The following is a 24,705-nucleotide window of genomic DNA, read 5'->3' on the forward strand; positions in this document are numbered from 1 at the left end:
CGATTTCTGAGTTCGAGGCCAGCCTGGTCTACAAAGTGAGTTCCAGGACAGCCAGGACTACACAGAGAAACCCTGTCTCAAAAAACCAAAAAAAAAAAAAAAAAAAAAAAAAAAAAAAAAAAAAACAAGAGAGAAAGGGCAGACTGTTGTGGAACACTGTCTTCTGAAATGACATGACCAATGCATACTTGAATTCACAACAGCTGTGACTACAAAAACTACACAACATCCTAGCATAGAGGGAGGAGGAGTTCACAAAGCCACAAAGCCCCTTGAGGATCTATAAGCAGTTAGTTGCTGGGAGAGCTTTTCTTCATCGTTGTAGCCCCGAGGAAAGTGTAGTCACTCACACATACTACTGGTAAGCAACCCCAATGAAACATCCCACTCCAAAAAAAATAGTCATGAAAGTAAAAGAGGAACTAGTTGGGAAGAGGAAGGGGACTAGTGAGAAGAGGATGTCCCAGGGTGAGGGGTGGGGTATACAATGCCTTATATATATATGTATGAAAATATAAACTGTGCACAACTGAACCCCTGCATGCAGAATGCAAGTTCAAAGAGGATCACTACAAGTTGGAGGTCCGCATGGTCTAGACAGCAAGTTTCAGGCCATCAAAACCAAACTTGTGTTTGCAGCCACAGGGCAGATATGGAGGTGGAGGACAACTTTCAAGAACAACTCTATCCTTTCACAGTGTGGGTTCTGAGATCAGCCACCTCAAAAGCACTCTATGCGTTAGTTCTCTGTGTATAATTGTTGAGAGCAGCTCAGACTTGATTTGAATTCACAGCGATCCTTTTACATAAGCCTGTCAAGTGTTGGGATTATATGTATGTGCCATCACACCTACCTCAGAACTAATTAATCTAGGGTTAGAGAGATAGTTCAATGGTCACGAGCATTTCCTGTTCACGCTGAGAGCCCATGTTCAGATCTCAGTTCAATGATCACGAGCATTTGTTGTTCATGCTGAGAGCCCATGTTCAGATCTCAGAACCCACCTGGCAGCTTACAATTGTCTGTAACTCCAGTTCTAGGAACCAGGCACACACACTGTGCAAGACACATATGTAGACAAAACACACATATAAAAAAAAAAATTTCTGAAGTCTTCAGAAAAAAGCTAATATACAAAGATTTAGTATGAGGAATCGAATCCTTTAAGCTTGTGAGGCAAGTGACCCTGAGCTGGAACTTGTGAAGTGGCACCATATTCTCTTCCATTGTGACTGTACCATTTTACAATATCACAGTGTATAACTGTTCCAATTCCCCCACTTCTCTAGCAATTTTGTTATTTTCTGGGGGGTTGCTTGTGTCTTTCTGAGACAGGAGCTCCCTGTGCAGCCCTGGGTTCTCCCTACCCATGGGAGGCTGGTGGATATCAGCCTCCAGACTTAGCTCCTATTTTGTTTTGGTTTTGATAGTGGTCTCCGGATCAGACATAAATGTTATCTTTGACTTGTATACCTCCCAAATATCTCCAAATGATTACTAATGTCAACCTTTCACATGCTTCTTGGCCATTTGTATCTTTTCTTTGGAAAAATACCTCTTCATGTCTTTTGGCATTTTTTCCCCCTTTCATTTTTAAATTTGTTTTTACCAACTTTGAAAGTAATCTATGTTTGGTGTAAAACAAACAAACAAAAGCATTAAACTGAAACAAGACTACTTCCTAACTCTTCCTCTGAAAAAAGTTCTCCATGGTGGTAAAGCTCCTGGCTACTGCCTTCTGGGGATTCCTACTACCCTCCTAACTGTGGCCTACAAGCAAGGAGTTTGTGTTCACAGCAGCAGCTACATTCTTCCCATCTTGCTTCCAGATCTTTGTACTTCCTTTTCCTTTTCCTTTTCTAGGAAGCTTCTCTAGCTAACATCCCATTTCACTTCCTTTTCACCACTTCAGCCTAAAGATGAAATGTGTCCTCCCCAAAAGTCTTGAGATCTTCAGTCTAATATTGGCCCTCAGTTACACAGCAGTAGTGTGAATATCCCTGTCCTATTGAAGTAATCTCATCTGTCTAGCAGATTACTGTCCTCCCAAGAAGAGACGTAGCTCATGAAGAGATAGACCTTAACTCAAAGGAGTCATAAAATACCTCAGTGCTCTAGTCTCCTGATTATTCAGATTAGAAAGAATGTGAAAAGCCAATACTGTGTTAGGGGTCACATCTTTAGTCCCAGAATTAGAAGGCAGAGACAGGCAGACCTCTGGAAGCTTCAGCCAAAGCTACAGAGTCAGACCTACTTACAACAAAGCAAAACCAAGTGCTAAGCAGGGCGTAGTGGCTTGAGCCTACAGTAAGTAGCCTCTGAGAAAAGAGGCTCTCCGTACATTTGTGTAGAGCCTGGGCTATACAAGGCTTGATTAGATTACAAGTGGGATTCTGTCAAACAAAATGGAGGTAAGTGGTGAGATGTTTCAATAGATAAAACATTTGCTGCCAAGCCTGCTGATCTGAGTTCCCAGAACCTACATGGTGGTGGTGGTGGTGGTGGGGATACCTATTCCTCCAAGTTTTCTCTGACCTTCATACATGTGTAGCACATGTGTCAAGATACACACACACAAAATGTTTAAAACACACAATGACATACACACACATTCATAAGTTCTCTTATAGCTACAAATACCCTCTAGGAAGATTTATCAACCTGGAAGGAGTAATTAACCAAAGGACAGGAGGTCAAGAGACAACTATAGATCAAGGCAAACTGTGCCACAACCATCACCCATTATTCAAATGCCCATTCATCTTATCTGTGAATCTTCTACTGAGTTGCCTATGTTGCCATTCCTATGAGACCATATAAATTCTCCAATTTCACTGACTGCTTACTTACTCTGCTTTCCCTGTGGGCAGCTAGGCTACTCTTAGACCACATATTAATCTATCTACCTCTTCTGTTTACCTGCCTCCAGTCAGTTAGTTTGTCTTATCAACTTGGCCATCAAAAAGCTGAGATGTGGAAATTACAAGATGGCACATGAGCTGGGTGTTTGAACAAGTAAAAAGGCTTACTGCACATGTCTCTGGATAGTCCCTGTCTGCGAGGACATACACCCGTTAAGTACGTTATCTGGTCCGTTTGGAAATGGCCCTGTGAGGATGCGCCACGTCAGAGGCGGGACAAAAATTCTATATAAGGCACAGGGCTGGGTTCCTCAGGGTCTTCGCATCCGTGTGTAAGCTTATGCTCTCCCTCTCAAGATGCATTAAAGCTTGGCTGCAGAAGGATCCTACTTGTGTCGTTCTTGCTGGTCGAGTCGGACGCGCGCAAGAAGTGGTGCTGAAAACCCGGGACTTCGAGACCCCCTCAGCGTTGAGGTGGATTCAGAACTGCAGTGGACTCCGCCCGGAGAGGTGTGTCGGATTTTTTTTCTAATCTTGGTCTTCAACTGTCTCCACCTTGGGAGGGTTTGCCCGAGGTATTAGTGATCGGAGTCTTCTTCCTTTTCTTCCTGGTGTTGTATTGTTGAGGGTTGCGGATAAGTCCGACGTAGATAAGCGGCCCTGCGACTGTTGACATTTCGGCCATTGATCTCCTGTCAGATCTCCTGTCAGACGGACGTAGATAAGCCGCGAGGAGGTAGAAATCTGCCGTGCTACATAAGTCGGGTGTAGATAAACCGCAGGCACCATCCACAATGGGTTCGTCCCAATCTGTGGTTCAAGCCCTTGATAACCTTCTTAAACAAAGGGACATTAAGATTGCACCCCGCACACTTAAAAATTTTGTGAAGGAAGTTGACCGTGTGGCGCCATGGTACTCCTGCTCCGGATCACTTTCCCGCGCCTCGTGGAAAAATTGGGAAAAGATCTAGATGGAAAACTGTTAGAGAACGATCTTCGCCCTGGGACCAAGGGCATTTGGAAGATGGTTAATAACTGTCTAGAGGATGAAACCTGCGGTCCAGTAAGACAGGAAGGCCAGCACGCGTTAGAATCAGTCCAAGATAGCATGTCAGAAACCGAGCGGAGTGAGAGGTTGGGTGCTCGAGCACATACAAAAGGGATATCCAAGAAAAGAGAAAAGGGACCCCCCGGAAAAGGTAAAAAAGGGGGAGAGAAGCCTGATCAAACTATAAGGTTGGATCACCCTTCTAATGATGATAAGAAAAAAGGGGAGAGTATCTACACAGTAAGGGAACTTCAAGAACTGAAAATTAGCTCAAGTTCGAGCGACGAACTTGACTCCTCTGAGGAAGAGGACTTAGAGGAAGCTGCAGCTAGATATGAAGAAGAGAGGTATCACCCTGATGAAAGGATCCCAAGATATAAAAATAAAAAACAGCCCCCACTCCAACAACGCATGCAGCTTACCCCTACTGCCCCACCCCCTTATGGGGCACGACCCGCATCTTCTTCACTTCTTTCTGAAAAAACCCGCCATAAAGTGACACAAGCCTTCCCCGTTTTCGATAATGGGGAAGGAGGTAGGGTTTATGCACCCGTAGAATACAATCGAATTAAGGAACTTGCGGAGTCGGTAAGGAAATATGGGGTGACGGGGAGCTTTACATTGATGCAACTAGATAGATTGGCCATAAATCCGCTCACTCCTTCAGATTGGCAGATGATTACCAAAGCTGTTTTACCAACCATGGGACAGTATATGGAATGGAAAGCCCTATGGCATGAGGCAGCCCAAAATCTAGCTAGGTTTAATGCGGCAGCACTCACCCCGGAACAACGCGATTGGACCTTCGACCTGTTAACAGGGCAGGGCCTGTATGCGGCTGATCAAAACAACTATGCATGGGGAGCTTATGCGCAAGTTGCACATTCTGCTATTAGGGCATGGAAAGCTCTATCAAACAAGGGTGAGGCCAATCAACAATTATCAAAAATTATTCAGGGCCCCCAAGAGCCCTTCTCAAATTTTGTGGCAAGAATGACAGAAGCGGCTGAGAGAATTTTTGGGGACTCTGAGGCCGCAAACCCCTTAATAGAACAGTTAATTTTTGAACAAGCCACACAGGAGTGCCGAGCAGCTATCGCCCCTAGAAAGAGCAAAGGCTTACAGGATTGGCTTAGAGTTTGCCGTGAGTTGGGGGGACCCCCTTACTAATGCAGGCCTGGCGGCTGCAATTCTTCAGTCGCAAAAGCAAGCAACAGGACAAAAGGGACATAAAACATGTTATAATTGTGGCAAGCCTGGTCATCTCAAAAGAGACTGCAGGGCCCCTCCTCGTGAGAGGAGGGTCCTTACCCTATGCACCAAGTGCGGTAAGGGTTATCATAGGGCAGATCAATGTCGGTCTGTCAGAGATATCAATGGCAGGCTACTTGCATCACAGGAGGCTAATGATACTAAGGAGTTTCCTCATGTAACAAAAAACGGGAAACCGGGCCCCCGGTCCCAGGGCCCCCAAAGATATGGGAACCGATTTGTCAGGACCCAGGAAACAACCAGAGAGGAGGCCCAGGAAGACCCTCAAGGGTGGACCTGCGTGCCGCCACCGACTTCCTACTAATGCCCCAAATGAACATTCAACCGGTCCCGGTGGAGTCTGTATTATCTTTGCCCCCGGGGACCATGGGCCTTATTCTTGGTCGAGGTTCGCTCACCTTACAAGGCTTGGTGGTACACCCAGGAGTGGTGGATCGCCAACACTCTCCTGAGATTCAAGTCCTATGTTCCAGCCCTCGGGGCGTCTTCTCTATTAACAAAGGGGACAGGATTGCCCAGCTATTGCTCCTCCCTGATAACGCCAGAGAGGAGCCTGTGGGACAGGATGTGAAGAATATGGGTTCCTCCGGAAGTGATTCGGCCTACTTAGTGGTATCGTTAAATAGCAGACCTAAGCTCCGCCTTAAGATAAATGGGAAAGAATTCGAGGGCATTCTAGATAACGGAGCAGACAAAAGTATAATTTCCACACATTGGTGGCCCAAAACTTGGCCCACCACAGAATCATCTCATTCGTTACAAGGTCTGGGATACCAATCCTGTCCCACTATAAGTTCTGTTGCTTTAACCTGGAGATCCCCCGAAGGTCAGCAGGGAAAATTTGTACCCTATGTGCTCCCGCTCCCGGTTAACCTCTGGGGAAGGGATATCATGCAGCACATGAGTCTCGTCTTGTCTAATGAGACAGTTTCCTTAGAAGGCAACTATTCAGATAGAGCAAAGCATATCATGACCAAGATGGGTTATAGAGATGGGGAGGGACTGGGTGCACAAGGACAGGGATGAATAACGCCTATTGCACCAAAGGAAAATTACAGAAAACAGGGACTGGGTTTTTCCTAGGGGCCGCTGAGAAAGCACAACCTATACCATGGAAAACAGAGGACCCGGTGTGGGTTCCTCAGTGGCCTTTATCCTCTGAAAAATTAGAGGCAGTAACACAATTAATAAAAGAACAGTTAAATTTAGGACACATAGAGCCGTCTGTCTCTCCTTGGAATACTCCCATATTTGTTATTAAAAAGAAATCTGGAAAATGGAGGTTGCTTCATGATTTAAGGGCCATTAATGCACAAATGAAGTTATTTGGCCCCGTGCAACGTGGTTTGCCGGCGTTATCTGCCCTGCCGCGAAAATGGAATTTAATTATTATAGATATTAAGGATTGCTTTTTTTTTTATACCATTATGCCCTGAGGATAGGCCTCGTTTTGCCTTCACAGTTCCCTCATTCAATCATATGGAACCAGATAGAAGATATCAATGGAAAGTTTTGCCCCAGGGCATGTCCAATAGTCCCACCATGTGTCAGCTTTATGTACAAAGGGCTCTTAGCCCAATAAAGGAACAATTTCCTTCTTTAATTTTAATACATTATATGGATGATGTTCTTTTGTGTCACAAAGACCTGAGCCTATTAAAAAGGGCATACCCCTGTTTGTTGGACACTCTTCAACGGTGGGGTTTGCAAATAGCTGCAGAAAAGGTGCAGGTTTCTGATACAGGACAGTTTCTAGGGTCGATAATTACCCCAGACAGGATTGCACCCCAGAAAATAGAAATACGGAGGGACCATCTTCATACTTTAAATGATTTTCAAAAGTTGCTGGGAGATATTAATTGGCTTAGACCCTTTTTGAAAATCCCCTCGGCGGAGTTGAAACCTTTATTTGAAATATTGGAAGGGGATTCTCATATTTCCTCCCCTAGAGCCCTTACTCCAGCTGCTGACCAGGCGTTGCGAGCAGTTGAGGGGGCTTTGCAGGAGGCCCAATTGCATCGCATTAATGATACTCAACCTTTTGATTTGTGTGTTTTTAAGACAACCCAATTGCCGACTGCAGTTTTATGGCAGGGTGGACCTCTACTGTGGGTCCACCCAAATGCTTCCCCTGCTAAAATAATAGAATGGTATCCTAATGCAGTTGCACAGCTTGCCCTTTAGGGGCCTGAAAGCAGCTATTACCCACTTTGGAAAAAACCCAGATACCTTAATTGTGCCTTACACCGCTGTACAAGTTCAAACTCTGGCAGCCACCTCCAATGACTGGGCAGTCTTGGTTACCTCCTTTGAAGGACAGATAGATAATCATTATCCCAAGCATCCCATCTTACAGTTTGCCCAGAATCAGCCTGTTGTGTTTCCACGTGTGACATCTAAATCCCCACTTGAAGATGGGGCCGTGGTATATATTGATGGGTCAAAAACCGGCATAGGTGCCTATGTCCACAATGGGGAGGTCACCTCTAAACAGTTTGGTGAGAATTCTCCTCAAGTAGTGGAGTGTCTTGTGGTCCTGGAGGTTTTAAAAACCTTTTCAGGAGCCCTTAATATTGTGTCTGACTCTCATTATGTGGTTAATGCTGTAAATCTTTTAGAAGTGGCTGGGGTGATTAGGTCATCTAGCAAGGTTGCCCATATTTTTCAGCAAATACAGCTAGTCCTGTTAGCCAGAAAATTTCCAGTCTATATTACTCATGTCAGGGCCCACTCGGGCCTGCCTGGGCCCATGGCTCAGGGAAATGATATGGCAGACAAAGCTACAAAAATGATGGCTGCAGCTTTATCGTCTCCAATAGAAGCTGCCAGGAGGTTTCACAACAAATTTCATGTGACGGCTGAAACTCTGCGTTGTCGCTTCTCCTTGACAAGAAAGGAGGCCCGTGACATTGTCATTCAGTGTCAAAACTGTTGTGAGTTTCTGCCAGTCCCCCACGTAGGAATTAACCCACGTGGCATTCGACCCCTACAGGTCTGGCAGATGGACGTTACCCATGTCCCCTCCTTTGGCAAACTTCAGTACCTCCACGTGTCCATTGACATGTGCTCGGGTATCATGTCTGCTTCTCCCCTAACTGGAGAAAAGGCCTCACATGTGATTCAACATTGCTTTGAGGCATGGAGTGCTTGGGGGAAACCCAAACTCCTTAAGATAAGATAATGGTCCAGCTTATACATCTCAAAAATTCCAACAGTTCTGCCGTCAGATGGACGTGACCCACTTGACTGGACTTCCATACAACCCTCAAGGACAGGGTATTGTTGAGCGGGCGCACCGCACCCTCAAATCCTATCTAATAAAACAGAAAGGGGGAGTCGAGGAGGCTCTACCCCGAGTACCAAGAGTGTCTGTGTCTATGGCACTCTTTACACTCAATTTTTTAAATCTTGATGCTCATGGCCATACTGCAGCTGAACGTCATTACTCAGAGCCAGATAGGCCCAAAGAAAGGGTTAAATGGAAAGATGTTTTGAATAACAAATGGAAGGGCCCGGATCCCATATTGATCAGATCCAGGGGAGCCGTATGTGTCTTTCCACAGGATGAAGCCAACCCTTTTTGGATCCCTGCCCGCCTTACGAGAACAATCCATCAGGCGGAAGAAGAACCCATTGCGACGGAGCTGGACATGGATGATCCTACTTCTGGAAATGATGACACTGGGAGGAACTCAAAGATCAGGGAGTAACCCACATCAGATCTATAATGTGACTTGGACTAGTTCTAATTTGTTAACAGGAGTTGTTGCTAATAAGACTGTTTTGCAGGGTGCCCTAAAAGAGGCTTTTCCAACCCTTTATGTAGATTTGTGTGATCTGGTTGGTAATGAATGGGATCCCTCTGATCATGATCCATCTGGAGATTATGGATGCCAATATATTAATCAAAGAGAATTTACCAGAGAATTTGACATCTATGTTTGCCCTGGTCATAAGGTGTCACCTCATTGTGGGGGTCCGGCAGAGGGCTATTGTAAAGTATGGGGGTGTGAGACTACGGGGCATGCCTATTGGAATCCCTCATCCTCATGGGATTTCATTACTGTTAAGAGAGGAAATACACCTGGCTATACTTATGGGGGGAGAGGAAAATGGAAATGCACGAAGGATAGAAGGAGGGTTGATTGTGGCCCCTGCTATGATTCTTTAAAAACTAGCCATATCGGAGCCACCCCTGGGGGCCGATGTAATCCATTGGTGATTACCTTTACTGAGGCAGGAAAGAAAGCTAACTGGGATGACCCAAAAAGTTGGGGTCTGAGATTGTACCGTACCGGTCATGATCCGGTCGCCATTTTTTTCTATAAGTAGAAGTTATACAAATATATCTTCTCATTCCCAGTCCTCTGGCTATCTTGTCCCGCCAGAAGGGACTTATTGGGCCTGTAGTGCTGGCCTTACCCCCTGTGTTTCCCTTGCTACCTTAAATTTTACCAGTATTTTTGTGTTATGGTAACCCTATGGCCTAGGATTATTTATCATCCCATAAGTCATGTTGTAGAAGCCTATGAGAATGCCAGCCCCCGACGTCTTAAGAGAGATCCCGCCTCTATTACCTTAGCGGTGTTATTGGGAGGCCTGGCCACAGGCGGCATCACTGCTGGTATAGGCACAGGGGCCGTAGCGCTTAATAATATTCATCAGCTTAAAATTTTGCAACAAGCTATGCATGAGGATATAAAGGAAATTGAAAAATCAATTACTAATTTAGAGACGAGTTTATCCTCTTTGGAAGTGTGCCGCCCTAAAAGAAGAATGCTGTTTCTGGGTCGATAAGACCGGATTAGTGCGATACAGCATGGCAAAATTGAGAACTCGCCTTGCACAGAGACAAAAAATCTTTGATGCCGATAAAGGATGGTTTGAGGGCTGGTTCAGTCAGTCCCCCTGGATGACAACTTTGATTTCCACACTCGTGGGATCAGTTGTGATGCTTCTTTTGATACTTATGATAGGATCTTGCCTGTTTAAAAAGGTGGTGTCTCTCCTGCGGGAACGTGTACAAGTGCTTGAGATAATGGCTATGTATGAACGCCTTTAAATGATGTTGTTTTATTTGTTGCTAAAATAGGATTGCTGCCTATGAGAGAGAGGATATTAAGAATAACCAGCATTGATTGCGAAATTGCTTGAGGCTGCAGAAACCTGGAATTACCTCAGAAGGAAGACAGGAAAAACGAAGAAAGGGATTGTGGGAGGCAGGGTGGATTGAATAGGATTGTCCCGGTGGTTGAGCGTGGCCAATACTCACAGGGCATTCAAAATTTCAAGATTTGTCAGGAAAGAAAGAAAGATATTATTACCATATCTTATGAGGCTTGGATGGGGACCTTCTAGAGAAGTGTGGAGCCGAACTTGGACCCAGTATGTATAGTAAAAGGTCGCTGGCCACTCAGCTCTTGCACCCCACGAGGCTAGTCTCATTGCACGGGACAGAGTGAGTGCGCTTCAGCAGCCCAAGGAGAGTTGCGAGGCTAAGCACTGCAGTGGAAGGGGCAAAGCGGCTGTTAAAACCTCTTCCAGGAGGGCGTGTCATCTATACGAAGGTTATATGTCCAAGTTTCCTTCTCCCAGGAAAAACGACATAGGGTCAGGCCAGGGTTCCTCTGGGCAAAGAGTCTAAGAGGAGGACCCTGTGTAAGACCTATCTTGCACACCGGGAATTTGACCTCCACCCTCACTCTCAATCGCTTGGGTGGCCTTAAAATTAAAACAAAAGGAGGAGATGTGGAAAGCCGCTCCCACATTCGCCATTACAAGATGGCACATGAGCTGGGTGTTTGAACAAGTAAAAAGGCTTACTGCACATGTCTCTGGATAGTCCCTGTCCGCGAGGACATACACCCGTTAAGTACGTTATCTGGTCCGTTTGGAAATGGCCCTGTGAGGATGCGCCACGTCAGAGGCGGGACAAAAATTCTATATAAGGCACAGGGCTGGGTTCCTCAGGGTCTTCGCATCCGTGTGTAAGCTTATGCTCTCCCTCTCAAGATGCATTAAAGCTTGGCTGCAAAAGGATCCTACTTGTGTGCCGTGTCGTTCTTGCTGGTCGAGTTGGACGCGCGCAAGACTGAGAGGAAAAGGAAGGTCTTTCTTCCCCTACACTAGCAACAAAGGCATGCCTATACATCTTGCTATCGCTGTCTATCCATGGATACTAACTGAGCTGGATGAATAAAATTCAGAATTTACTTCTTAGTACACACACCCAGGGTCGTGCTGGGAGTGAAGCCCAGGCCGTGCATACGCTAAGCACACACTTCACCACTGAGCTACACCTGTAGCCCTATTCTAACCACTGTGCAGCATCAAGTGGCACAGCTGCTGTTATTTTTGTGTTTATCTTTTTAAAACTGTTTCCTATGTAACTCGATTAAGGTAGAACTTACTAAGCTGCTTCTATTACCCCAGTGCTGGAATTACAGGCACCATACTTGGCTGGGGGTATTATTGTTTTGTTTGTTTTTGTTGTTGTTGTTTTATTTTTAATCTTGTATAGACAAGGTCTGGCTACATAGTGCAGGGTGACCTCAAACCTGAACCTATAATCATCCTGATTAAGTCTCCCCAAGTCTGTGTATCCCACCATGCCTGGCTTATGCAGTGCTGAGAAGTGAACCCAGAGCTTCATGCACTCTAGACAAGCACTGTATTAAATTGTACCAAATTCTACTTAAAAAACATTTATTTCTATTTCTATTTGTGTGTGTGTGCTCTGCCATGTGTTTGGGAGACTGTGGAAGCCAGAAGAGGGCACTAGATCCTTTGGCGCTGTAGTTATAGGCAATTGTAAGTTCCCTAAAGTGAGTTCCAAGTACAAAACTCTAGTTCTCTTAAAGAGCAGCAAGCGCTCTTAATAGCTGAGCCATTTCTCCAATTCCCACAATTCTTCATCTTAAATATTAAATCACTTTTCAAAGGTTGTATCAGAATTGTAGTTTATTACATATTCTAGATACCGACTGCTGCTAAGATCCATGATTTGCAAGTATTTTTTCCCAATTCTACATTTTACTTCTTCAGGACAAGCAAAAAGAACTATTAGGAATTAAGTACGTTTCACAAACTGGCAATTAGATGATACAATGTTTTAAAGTAAACTTTGTCATTCAATAAGAAAGGGGCACACTCTAAAATAACAACAATAGGGGCTAGGGATAACTCAGTGGCACAGTGCTTCCCCAGCACTCAGCAATCCCTGTGCTTGATTACCAACAGTGCAAAAATGGAATGAACATTGTAACACAGTAAATACATAAGCAAGGGATTTTTTTATACTCAAGTGTTACTAACTGTACACATATGTGCTACATTTAAATACAACCAGCAACATCATCATGTCAACATTATTACGTGAATATCATCACAAATATGAATGATGAATTCTTTGCACTCTGAAGTTATAATAGCTATGTCACTATGGAATTTGACTTTTATAACTCTCATTATAATTGTTTGAAAGCACAGTCATATAGTGGTCTGATAAGAACCAAAATGTTACAAAACTTATGATTACTTGATTTTGTGGAATAACTCAAGGTCAAAACTATTTGACAGTGACAAATACTCTAGTAACCTCTGTAGCATTCATACATACAACATAGTTCCAGTAACATCATGTGACTGTAATTAAGAATTCTCTAATGAAGACATTCCCAATAGTCCTGTGTGAAAATGCTATCTTAGGGGTGGAAAAATGGCTCAGTTATTAAGAGCAGTTGCTGCTTTTGCACAGGACCTGGGTTCAGTTCACAGTACTAACACAGCCCCAAACCTTAGCACAATTGATTCCTTGACAGAAGAACCATTCAGGTGGTGAAATTCAGTATGTATACAGCACTATCTACCAAAACTAAAACAAAGGCCTAATCCATCAAAGTCTGTAGTTCTGGGAAAGTCTCTTTGGCTTCTGCAGTTCTGCTTCTGGCTAACTGTTCTTGTTAACTGAAGTGTGCCAACAACACAGAACATAGTGTTGTGTTTAAAGGCTCACCCTGAGGAAGGCTGAGTGCTGCATTGGAATCCCAAACACCAGTGTAGTTGCTGGCAGGCCAATAGACTTTCTATTGGATTAAATCCATGTCCAAGCATCCTCGGGTGGATACTCCATAACACCAACACCTATATGGCAGCTCACAGTCATCTAAACTCTGAGCACTGGAGGACCCGACTCCCTCTTCTGGCCACTGCCAGCGCGATATACACACTTGCAGGTAAAACATTTAGACACTTAAAATGAAAATACATAAATCCAGCAGTAACAATGAAAGCTTGCCTAGGGCAAAAAGTGAAATCTTTCTTCTTCACATTTATTAGGATCCACTAAGTATCAGAAGAATTACGTTTAATTGCTGTGCTGGTTCGTTTCTATCAATTTGACACAAACCTAGACATCTGAGAAGAGGGAATCCCAACTGAGACAATGTCTCTATCAGATTGGCCTGTGGGCAAGCCAGTGCAATATTATCTTGATTAATGATTGATGAGGAAAGTCTATCTCACTACCTCCCCTGCGCAGGTAGTCCTAGAGACATCCAATTGGGCCACACAACCAACCAAGGCCACACCCTTCGAAAAAAAGGTCTACCAACTGGGGAGCAAGTACTCCAACACAGCCTTACCGTGAGCATTCTCATTCAAGCTGCCATACCATCTCAGGCTATATAAAGTTTGAGGCAGGCCTGGATTACATGAGACCCTGCCCAACCATCACCATTTATACATACAGAACCTCTAATTCCTGCTACCTAAAAAAGGGGTCAACAGGTACTGCAGCATGACAGAGTAGAGCATTATCAAATTATTCCCTCTAACATCTACGTCCTTCTGTAGCCCTCTATAGCAGTGACTCAGGACACGAATACACAAGCTGCTCTGGCCTATGAGACATTAGTGAAGGACAAAAGCACAGAAGCAGAGATTGTTAAGCACACGGAGGCTTGCCCTTTGTGTTACAACCATCACCACACTCCTCTGTTTGAAGACAAGACAATGGGGATAGAAAAAGTAAGGAGGGAGAGATGGAGAAAGAGTTCAAGTGAGAGTGCAAGTGTGTGTGTGTGTGAGAGAGAGAGAGAGAGAGAGAGAGAGAAAACGCAAGAGAGAGAAAGAACATGAGAGAGAGAGAGAGCAAGAGAGAGAGACAGGCAGAGACAGACAGACAGACAGACAGACAGACGTTCAACTGTGTCAGTTGAGTAGAACTTTTAATAGACCAGATGGCTGAGCACAATCTTACCATGAACCCAAGCAAGATTTAGTCAGTTATAGACCTGTGAAAACGAATCAACTTTTTTTTTCATTGTCCATTTGTATGTATACACATGTTTGTATGGGTATAGGCACAGGTCCGTGTGGGTACTCATGTGTGTGGGTGAACAAGTATGAAGAAGCCCAAAGTTGATACAGGGAATGATCCTTCATCTCTCTTCTACCTTACTTGATGAGGCAGCCTCATTTAATCTTACCCAGGGGTCATGGGACAGATGGGAACAAAATAATAACAAGCTCAGCGCTCACACGTGTGGGTGCATTACATGTGAATGGAAATACAGGTAGAGGTCCAAGGTTAACGTCAGGAATCCTCCTCTATCACTCTACTACTTTATTCAATTAGACAAAATTTCTCAATCAAATTCACAGGTTGCAGATAAAATTATTGTCAATGCCAGCTTGCTCTCCTGTCTCCACCTTCCAAGACAGAAAGCAGATTGCTATGCCCACTCGGAATTTATGTGAGATTTGGTGATCTGAACTATTAGCCTTAGATTTGCAACGCCAAGGTCTTAACCACTTCTCTTAAGGCATGAATCAACATGACAGGCTTATATTTTCTGTGCCATCCTCCCTGAAGTATTAGCTCTAAAAATAATAAGAAGCCTGAAACCATTCTATGATGTAGGAAGACATAGTTTTAGGATGAAACATACTCTTTAGGACAATGCCCAAAGTATAAACATACTTAAATAACCTTCTTGGTTCTAGGGATTGAACCCGAAGCATGGGAGGCAAGCATCCCACCAAGCTACATTCCCAGCTGGTGATCTGAAAATAATCTGATGACATTTAGTTATCTGTGAGGGTGATGGGTGCGCACGCCTCAGCCAGCATGTGGAGATCTGACGGCTGTTTACAGCAGTCGGCTCTCTCCTTCAGCAGTAACTCTGGGTATCAGACTCAGACATCCTGCTTGGCAGGAGCGCTGTTACCTGCTGAGCCAGCCAACCAGCCCTCCACCCCACTAAGAAGTCTCGAAAAAAAACTTTAAATCTTACCTCAAAAATTTAGTGTTCACTTCTACTTCATCATCAAAATCCAGCCTGGGAAAAGGCAACAAACAATATTCTAAGTCTATTGATAATACAGTAAAGATAACACCGTAAGAAAGCAAAACATATTAACAAAAGATGCCTATGTACTCACCTGAATAGAAGGAAAAGTGGACAGAAGCAAAACAAAAACATGTCTATAATACATGCTTTTCATAGTATTACAACTGGGCAAAGAAGTTAGGCAATAAAAGGCAGCCGTAGTGGTACGTGCCTATATAGAACCCCACCATCCAGAGCCTGTGGTGAGTACTGGGAGTTCAAGGCTACCCTTAGATACATAATGAATTCTAAGCTAGCCTTGGCTACATAATTAGACCCTGTTTCAAAAAGTAAAATGAAGAAGTGAGGGAGCAGCATCACCGACCCCCTCCCCCTCCACCAGGGATTTCATACAGGAGGCCAGTACCATAACCAGGAAGAGATATGAGTATAAATAGCACCCAGGGTCTAAGAATGCAGCTCAGCTGAGGAGTCAGGAAGCCCTGGTTCAATTCCAGTACAGCGTAAAACTGGACATGGTGGCACACACCTACACACCTGGAATTCTGCCACAAGGGACGTGGCAGCAGGATGGTTGGGAGCTCAAGGTCAACCTTGGCTATACCACTGAGTTCAAGGTTAGGGTGAGCTACGTGAGACCTTGCCTGAAAAACAGAAAATCCCTGAGATCTATTTTTCATTTTTATGATCTAATCTAAGCCTTGTCAGTTTTCTGAAACATCTTTCAAAGCAATATTACATAGAGGAAAGAAGACACAAAAAGTTGTTAGTCTAAAAAATAAAATATACACCATATTCAAATCACTGTGCTAAGTGGCCAGCCTTGGTGGCACGTACCTTTAGCTCAAAGTATTCATCAAGTAGAAGCAAAAGGATGATAAGTCCAAGGCCAGCTTAAGCTACATAGCCAGATCCTGTCAAAGAAGAAAGCAAGAAAGCAAGATCACACGCCACACAAAATAGTGTGGGACACGTGGTAAAAGTAAAAAATACCCTCAGGGAGCTGTTCAGCCTAGACAACTGCAACTATAAAGCAAGAGGCCAGAGATAGACAGCTCAGCAAATTAAACAAACTTGCCACCAAGCCTACAGGCATAAATTGGATCCCTGGGACCCAAATGGTAAAGAAAGATTTCCCACAACTTGTTTTCTAACCTACACAAACACAGAGAGTGAGTGAATAAATATATAAATGCATGTTAATATATATAATAGGTGAGAAGGTTGGGTTGGGTTTGGAGACAGGGTCTCTCTACATAGCTCTGACTGTCCCAGAAACCCCATGTACACCAAACTGCCCTCTCACCCACACTGCCTTTGTCTCTCAAGGGCTGGCCTTAAAGACATATGCCACCACACCCAGATGTAGTGGCACTTGACTGCAGTCCTGTGACATAGGAAGCTAAGGCAGGAGAATGAGTGGGAGGCCAGCTTTGTGTACATACTGAATTCCAGACCAACATGGCTACACAGCAGGACTGTCTGAAACTAGGTGTGGTGGTCACAGGTTTTTGTTTCTAAGCACTTGAGAAGTAGAACCAGGAAGAACGCAGGCCAGCTGAGTCTATAAGAAAGCTGTATCAAAATAATCAAATCAAATCAAACAGACTTTGTTAAAAAACAAAAAAAAGCAAACACTATTTAAAATGTGTTTTTAATACTGAAGAGAGCATCTTTTATGATTTTTTTAAATGATTTTTTTTTATGATGTGTCTGTACAGGGATATATGCCCATGTGAATACAGGTATCCAGAAAAGGGGTGTCAGAACCCCAAAACTAGATCACAGATGTGAGTCACTGGAATGGGGTCTAGGACCTGAATTCAGATTCTCCGGAAGAGTAGTGTGCACTCTGCGCTGGAGAAAAGACTCAGAGATTAAGAGTGTTGACTGCTCTCAGTGTTCTGCTTGCAAATGTCAGCAGGCCAGAAGAGGGCACCATATCACATTACAAATGACTGGGAGCCACCATGTAGTTGCTCCTCATTCATTCATTTTTAAGTTTAATATTTTTGTGTGCTTTAGTAGTGTGTGTGCATATAGATACCACACTCATGTAGAGGTCAGAGGGCAATTTGGTAGAGTTAGTTTTCTCCTTCTACTTGTGTGTGGGTTCTGGGGATCAACTAAAGGTAACTAACTAGGCTTTTAACAAGCTACCTCACAGGCCCTAAAGCAGCCGTTCTCAACCTGTGGGTCACAACGACCCCTTTGGAAGTTGCATATGGGATATCCTACATTACAGTTATTAACAGTAGCAAGATTACAGTTATTAAGTAGAATTAAAATAATTTTATGAAGCTGGGCGTGGTGGCGCACACCTTTAATCCCGGCACTTGGGAGGCAGAGGCAGGCGGATTTCTTTTAAAAACTTTTCTCAATGTTTACCATCCAAAAGCAGTGTTTCTGTATATTTAAAAAATAGTATTTTTAAATTAATTTGTTTTTCGCTTTGTTCTGAGATAAGAGTATCACTATGTAACTCAGGATGGACTCAGTCTGCATCCTGACTCAGCCCTACTGACTGCTAGAACTTCAGGTATCACGGACTTTTGTCATACTCTGTCTTGTATATTTATACATAAATATAACGACCATCAGAACTTTAGGAACTTCTCCTATCTCTCTTTAGAGCCTATTAGCAATCATACTTCAATGGCACATTCAAATCTGGTACTTCAATAAAGACTTTTGAAACTAAATAAACTGTGCACTCCAAGTCAAAAAAAGTATTAATAAATTAAAAAAGAAATAAGCTTAACAAAATGATTTTGAGAATGCAGACCAGAGCTTAAGGAAATCCAATAGGCTTTTTGGTTTGTTTTTTTGGTTTTGTTTGTTTGTTTGTTTGTTTGTTACCAGCAGTGAAACTCTTCCTTGCCACGGTCCCTTTACCTTCCAGAAAATTTTGGTTTGATTTGGTTTGGGTTTTTTTTTTAAAGGCTTATCAATAAAGATACTAGAAAACAATTTTTAACCTGTATAGAAATTTTTATGTGAAATATGTGAAAATGATGTAATTAATAAAAGCCAAAACCCTATGTGACATACAGGCACTTTGAGTGAGATCGGATGATAAGTAATAGGTGCGACCATTTCATCCTTTTCTTTCCTTTAAGATACATTTATTTATGTATGAGCACACTGTAGCTGTCTTCAGACACACCAGACGAGGGCATCCCATTCTATTACAGATGGTTGTGAGCCACCATGTGGGTGCTGGGAATTGAACTCAGGACCTCAGTGCTCTTAACCACTGAGCCATCTCTCCAGTCCTCATTTTTTTCTTTACAGCTATATTTATATTCAAATTATACAAAAAAATTTAAAGAAATTTACTTAAAATAGCGAGCCTGCATAAGGAATAATCCAGGGACTAAGAGTTAGTTTTAGTTATGTGACAGCAGTATAGTAAGTAATCAATTAAAGTGTGGTCAGGAATAAACAAGAGTCAACAGCAACTAACTCAAAAGTTGATGGTACAAGAGAAACACACGGATGATATACATTCAAACTTACCCTGACCGTCGCTTAATAGCCCTCTGTACAACAGCTCCTCCACCTTGAATCCCAGGTCCAGGGTTTCCAGAAGCAATGGTGGGACCCAGCGATGGTACATCTGATGTCATTTCTGTCATAAAAGAATATCGTCCATATTCTCAACAATCAATGTCATGATGCTGGCTAAAAGAAATACTCACACCAGGGGCCATCAAAACCCGTTGCTGCCGACTCTAATGACCTTAATTCAATACTTCACACCCACATGGTAGAAAGAGACAACTGACTCATAGGTAGGCTTTACCTCCACACGTGCACTGTGACATCTATAGCCTTGCTCACAAGTACATAAATACAAGTTAAATATGAAAGGAAGGAAGGAAGGAAGGAAATGAGGTAGGGAGACAGGCAGGCAGTCTGGCTCAAGCCAAGCCTGGTGGCAAACATCTGTGATTCCACCACTTGAAAGACTGGAAAGAGGAAAAGCAGGAATGGTGGTTTATGCCTTTAATCCCAGCAGCATTCAGGAGTCAAAGGCAGGCAGATCTCTGAGTTCAAGGCCAGTCTGATCGACAGATAGAGTTCCAGGACAGTCAGAATTTCACCCTGTCTCAAAAAATACAAAACAAAACAAAGTTCAAAGTCATCTTATTATACAAAGTAGATTTGGAGCCACCCTATCCAGGCCACATGAAATTGATTCAAAACCCCCACAAGAAGCCAAGAGTGGTACTGCATGCCTTTAATTTTAGTACTTGGGGGACAAAGAGAGGCAGATCCCTGAGTTCCAGGCTAGCCTGGTCTTTAGATCAAGTTCCAGGACAGCCAGAGGGGCTATACAGAGAAACCCTGTCTTGAAGAAAGAAAAAGAAAGAAAGAAATGTTTAAGCTACGGCTTAATCATGTATGTATTAGAAGAATTGCATATTCAGAACAGGTCATTTAAAATACAAAATTATCAAGGTTTTTAATTAAAAAAAAATCGCCGGACGTGGTGGCGCACGCCTTTAATCCCAGCACTTGGGAGGCAGAGGCAGGAGGATTTCTGAGTTCAAGGCCAGCCTGGTCTACAAAGTGAGTTCCAGGGCTTTACAGAGAAACCCTGTCTTGAAAAACCAAAAAAAAAAAAAAATCACTGGTAATACAAAGAATCAGGCAGGTCTCAAGAGAGCTGTGGGCGGGGGTGGGGAAGCATCAGCTAATAGATGCCAACACTAAGACAATACAGATGTTAGAATTATCTAACAAAAGTTTTGCAAGTAGCCCTGATAAAAATTCTTCAGCAAGTATTTAGAAGAACATTTGAAACAAATGTTAAACAGTCTTAGCAAATAAAAACATAGAATATGGGGGAAAAAATGGAAACTTTGGGAATAAAAGCTGTAAGTGAACCAGGCATAATGGTGCATCCCTATAATGTTTACACTCGAGACTGGCAAAGGGCCTGACCTATGCTAGCTAGCTAGTTTAAGGCCAGCATAGCAAGACCATCTTAACAGGATGGGGGAAACAAGTGTGGATGGGAGGGGAGAAAGTAGGGACTGTATTGTATAGAAATATGTATAATTCAAATAAAAATGTCATATGATCTTATCAATAGATCATGGCATCAATGAGAATGAACCAGAGCACCAGAGAAGCAAAGAACAAACAAACCTAATCTGAAATGAGAGAAAACAAATTGGGAGCAAAAACAAATAGAAAAAAACCTACCAGAACTTCAGATACCACTGGGGCTATAGCAAAAAGATGTTCATAGAAGTTACACAAAGAGATGAGAAAGCAGGGCTAGGAAATTCCTAATTCTGATAATAACTATAAACCTACAGAATCAAGTTGCAAAAACTCCAAAAAAAGAAAAAAAATCTAGCACATGTTATAGTTAAACTTCTGAAAACTCAGGTTTTGAGGGCTAGAAAAATGGCTTAACAGATGCGGGAGCTTGCTGCCAAGACTGAGCAGGACCCTGATCACCTAAGTCAAATACCCAGGACCTACCCAGTGGAAGGACAGAACCCACTCAGGACCTACCCAGTGGAAGGACAGAACCCACTCAGGACCTACCCAGTGGAAGGACAGAACCCACTCAGGACCTACCCAGTGGAAGGACAGAACCCACTCAGGCAAGTTGTCCTCTGATCTCTGCACCTTCATCAAGATGGGCACATACACACTCTCAAAAAAAAAAAAAAAAAAAAAAAAAAAAACCTAAAGAAAATTTAAAATGAGCCAATGACAGGAGCTTCAAATTTGTCCAAAACTAGCCTTTGCCAACAGGTAAACTGGGATTAGAGAGACATATGTCTCAGACAACAAAGTGTTTACCATAATAGCATAAGGACCTGAGGTCAGATGCCCAGCACTGATGTAGAAGCTGGGAGGTAAAAACAAGTAGACAAGCTGGCCATCTTGTTATAAGTTCAAGGCCAATGAGAGACTGTCTCAAATAACAAGGTGAACTACTGTAAGGAACAATATTTGAGGTTGTCCTCTGATGTATGTGTGCACACACATGTAAGAACTCCCATAAACAAATTTGTAAACCATTTTAAAGGTAAATTGACATAATTCAAAACTGTTATTCATTCCTTCCTGATCCAAAGGTAATAAAACTGGACACTAAGCTAACAACACTACATACAGTTATTATTCTTCTAATCTTAAACACATCTGAGTCCTAGGCCACACAGAGCAACTCTTGACTGATTACAAACCTAAACCAAGTAGCATTACTATCTCTATCCAAGTACAGAGCTTCTTGTCTAGAAAAGCAGCACTCAGGATGGCCACCGGGGCTACAGTGAGACTGCCCATAAAGATCTAAGTACGTCTACCAAAGCCCTACAGCACTGAGAGGAGGAGGGCAGTTTGGTGATGGGCTCTGAATACCCCAGTTCTTCCGTGAGTCACCTGTCCTCCAAGAGGCCTTTGTCCTCCTGTCATTTAAGGATGTGACTCTCTCCTTTCTGTCTTCCTTGCATGTCCTTCCTCATGACAATGCTGCGACCTCTAGCTTGCCTGCCCTGCCTTTCTTACGGACTCTAGTAAAATACACCCTTCTGAGCACATTGTTTAAAGAATTGATTTTTACTGTGGTGGTGAGTAGTGAGGAGGATGTGTGCACTGTGCGTGCTGCCGCCTGCGGATGCCAAAGAGGGCACTGCACAGTCAGCTGGGAGGTGCCCTGATATGGGCACTTGAAACCAAGCTCAGATCCTCTGGACGAGTCATGCAGGCTCTTAACCACTGAGCCATCTCTCTAGCCTCTTCAATCTTTTATCCATGAGATCAAGAACTTGCTAAAGGGACCCACCCTGTGTCACAGCATGGGGCTTAGGGTATGGCTCAGCCAGTAGAATATGGGCCTAGCATGCTAGAGGCTCTGGGTGTATTGATGCACCCCTATAAATCTAGCACTCGGGGCTGGGAGGTCAAAGTCATCCTCGGCACTCCACCTCAAGAAAAGAAAAGAAAAGAAAAGAAAAGAAAAGAAAAGAAAAGAAAAGAAAAGAAAAGAAAAGAAAAGAAAAAGGTAGGAAAATCTCTACAAACATGAAAAAAAACACAATACAATTAATGAATGAGTCAAAGTCTCAAAAGAAAACTGTCCCAAGCTTAACTAAATGTAAGTGAAGCACAAGTTCTGCTCTTGCAGAGCTCTTCAAGGCACCATGTTGGGCTGCTCACAAACACAGACACCTCTTGCTCTAGAGGATCCTACATCCTTGTTTGGTCTCTAAGGGCACTGCACTCCAAGCACATACACAGATATGCACAAGTACATAAAACAAAAATATACTAGAGAGCTGACAGGGTGGCTCAGAGAGAAAAAGTACCAGCCATGCAAATCTGATGAAAGTTCCACCCTAGAACCCACAGTAGGAGAAAACTGACTTACAAAATGTGTCCTCTGTACTGCCAGTACACACACATACAGGGAGGGGGGGGGGGAGGAAGAGGAAAAGGAAGAGGAGGGAGAGGAGGAAGAGGAGGGAGAGGAGGGAGAGGAGGGAGAGGAGGGAGAGGAGGGAGAGGAGGGAGAGAAGGGAGAGAAGGGAGAGGAGGAGAAGTAATAATAACAACAACAATAAACAAAAAATTTAAATACAATATAGCAAAATTAAAATTATGGGAGACAATTAAAACTCTACCTGGTAAGCAATTTACAACACTGCTGTATCACAGAAAACAAAAGCAACAAAGCAAAGGGTTAGCAAGAGAGCTCCCTAGCAAAGAGTGCTTCCTGCCCTTCCAAAAGCCCAAAGTTCTGTTCCTAGCACCACGGCAGATAATTCAGTCACCTGAAACTCTGGTTCCAGAGTTCTCGTCTGGCCTCCAAGGGCACATATATATATAATAACACACATACATCTTAAAAAACAAAACCAAATCAATCATTAAGCTTTTACTTCAAGACTAACAACAGTAGGGAAAGCCCGTACAATTATAACTGACTAAATATAAAAACAAATAAACAAATGTAATAGCCGTGCGGCGGTGGTGCGACTTTAAGCCCAAAGGCAGAGATACGTGGATCTCTTGAGTTCAAGACCAGCCTGGTCTACAGAGTAATTTCTAGAACAGCCAGGACTACAAAGAGAAACCCTGTCTCAAAAAAAAAAAAAAAAAAAAAAAAAGATATAATAGTTCTACAACTATACTCCAAAAAGAAATATCTAGGTTCAAATTACTTTACTATGAGTTCTACATAGTCTCTTCAAGAAAATATTTGGATGTGATAACCTCTCCTGGCCTCATTTTACTGATATCACAACAAAACAAACAGTAAAAAATATGCCAATTATAAACCAATATTCTTCCTGAAAACTGATACAAAAATACTTAACAAAAGATTACCAAATAGGATTTAGTCATATACAAGGCAGGTATAGTGGCACACATGTAAAACCCCAGACTTGGGTAAGAGAGGTAGAAGGATGAGGGAAAGCCAGACTCCGTGAACAAACTGAAGAGTAATCTGGGAAGACACCTGGTGCTCACCATTGTCTTCCACACTTGCACATATGCGCACATACACACACATACATTTATACACATATGAGCACACACTAACACACTCATACTAGGATTCAGAAGAACTTTATTACTCTCTTTAGCCTGGCCATATGGGTAATGGCTTTGTCAATCTCCCATGGGTCTGTGGCCTTGGAGACCTCAATATGGCCACGTGCATGTCAACAATGCACAGTTACTCAGGACTTCCTCTGTTCCCTAAACCTGGAAGCTCAATCTGGAACCCAACACCTCTTCTGACCTCCAAGGGCACCTGAACTCACATATACATATATATAATTAAAAATAAGTCTTTAAGCTGGGCGTGGTGGCGCACGCCTTTAATCCCAGCACTCAGGAGGCAGAGGCAGGCGGATTTCTGAGTTCGAGGCCAGCCTGGTCTACAAAGTGAGTTCCAGGACAGCCAGGGCTACACAGAGAAACCCTGTCTCAAAAAACCAAAAAAAAAAAAAAAAAAAAAAAAAACGTCTTTAAAAAACAAAATTACTAGATAGGATGATGGATACCTTTAATATCAGCACATGGGAGGCAAAAGCAGGTTAATTTAAGTTCTAGACCAGCCTGGTCCACGCAGCAAGATCGAGGATAGCTGAAGCTACATAGTAAGACCCTGTCTCAAAAAACAGACACCAAAGT

At 43.2% G+C, this 24,705-nt stretch overlaps 1 protein-coding gene across 5 annotated transcripts in view; it reads right to left on the reverse strand.

The window, feature by feature from the left end:
* The window catches only part of Arnt (aryl hydrocarbon receptor nuclear translocator), a 65,176-nt gene that overhangs the window by 33,647 nt on the left and 6,824 nt on the right, over nucleotides 1–24,705 (reverse strand). For all 5 annotated transcript variants that reach the window (XM_021157530.3, XM_021157529.3, XM_021157527.3 and 2 more), the window contains exons 2-3: nucleotides 19,054–19,165; nucleotides 15,478–15,522 (exon numbers count right to left, since the gene is read on the reverse strand). In XM_021157530.3, coding sequence (XP_021013189.1) covers nucleotides 15,478–15,522; nucleotides 19,054–19,165 — 157 coding nt within the window. The remainder of the gene's footprint in view (nucleotides 1–15,477; nucleotides 15,523–19,053; nucleotides 19,166–24,705) is intronic.

The sequence above is a fragment of the Mus caroli genome, unplaced genomic scaffold (genome assembly GCF_978045245.1).
Source record: "Mus caroli unplaced genomic scaffold, Mus_caroli_1 scaffold_3, whole genome shotgun sequence".
NCBI lineage: Eukaryota > Metazoa > Chordata > Mammalia > Rodentia > Muridae > Mus > Mus caroli.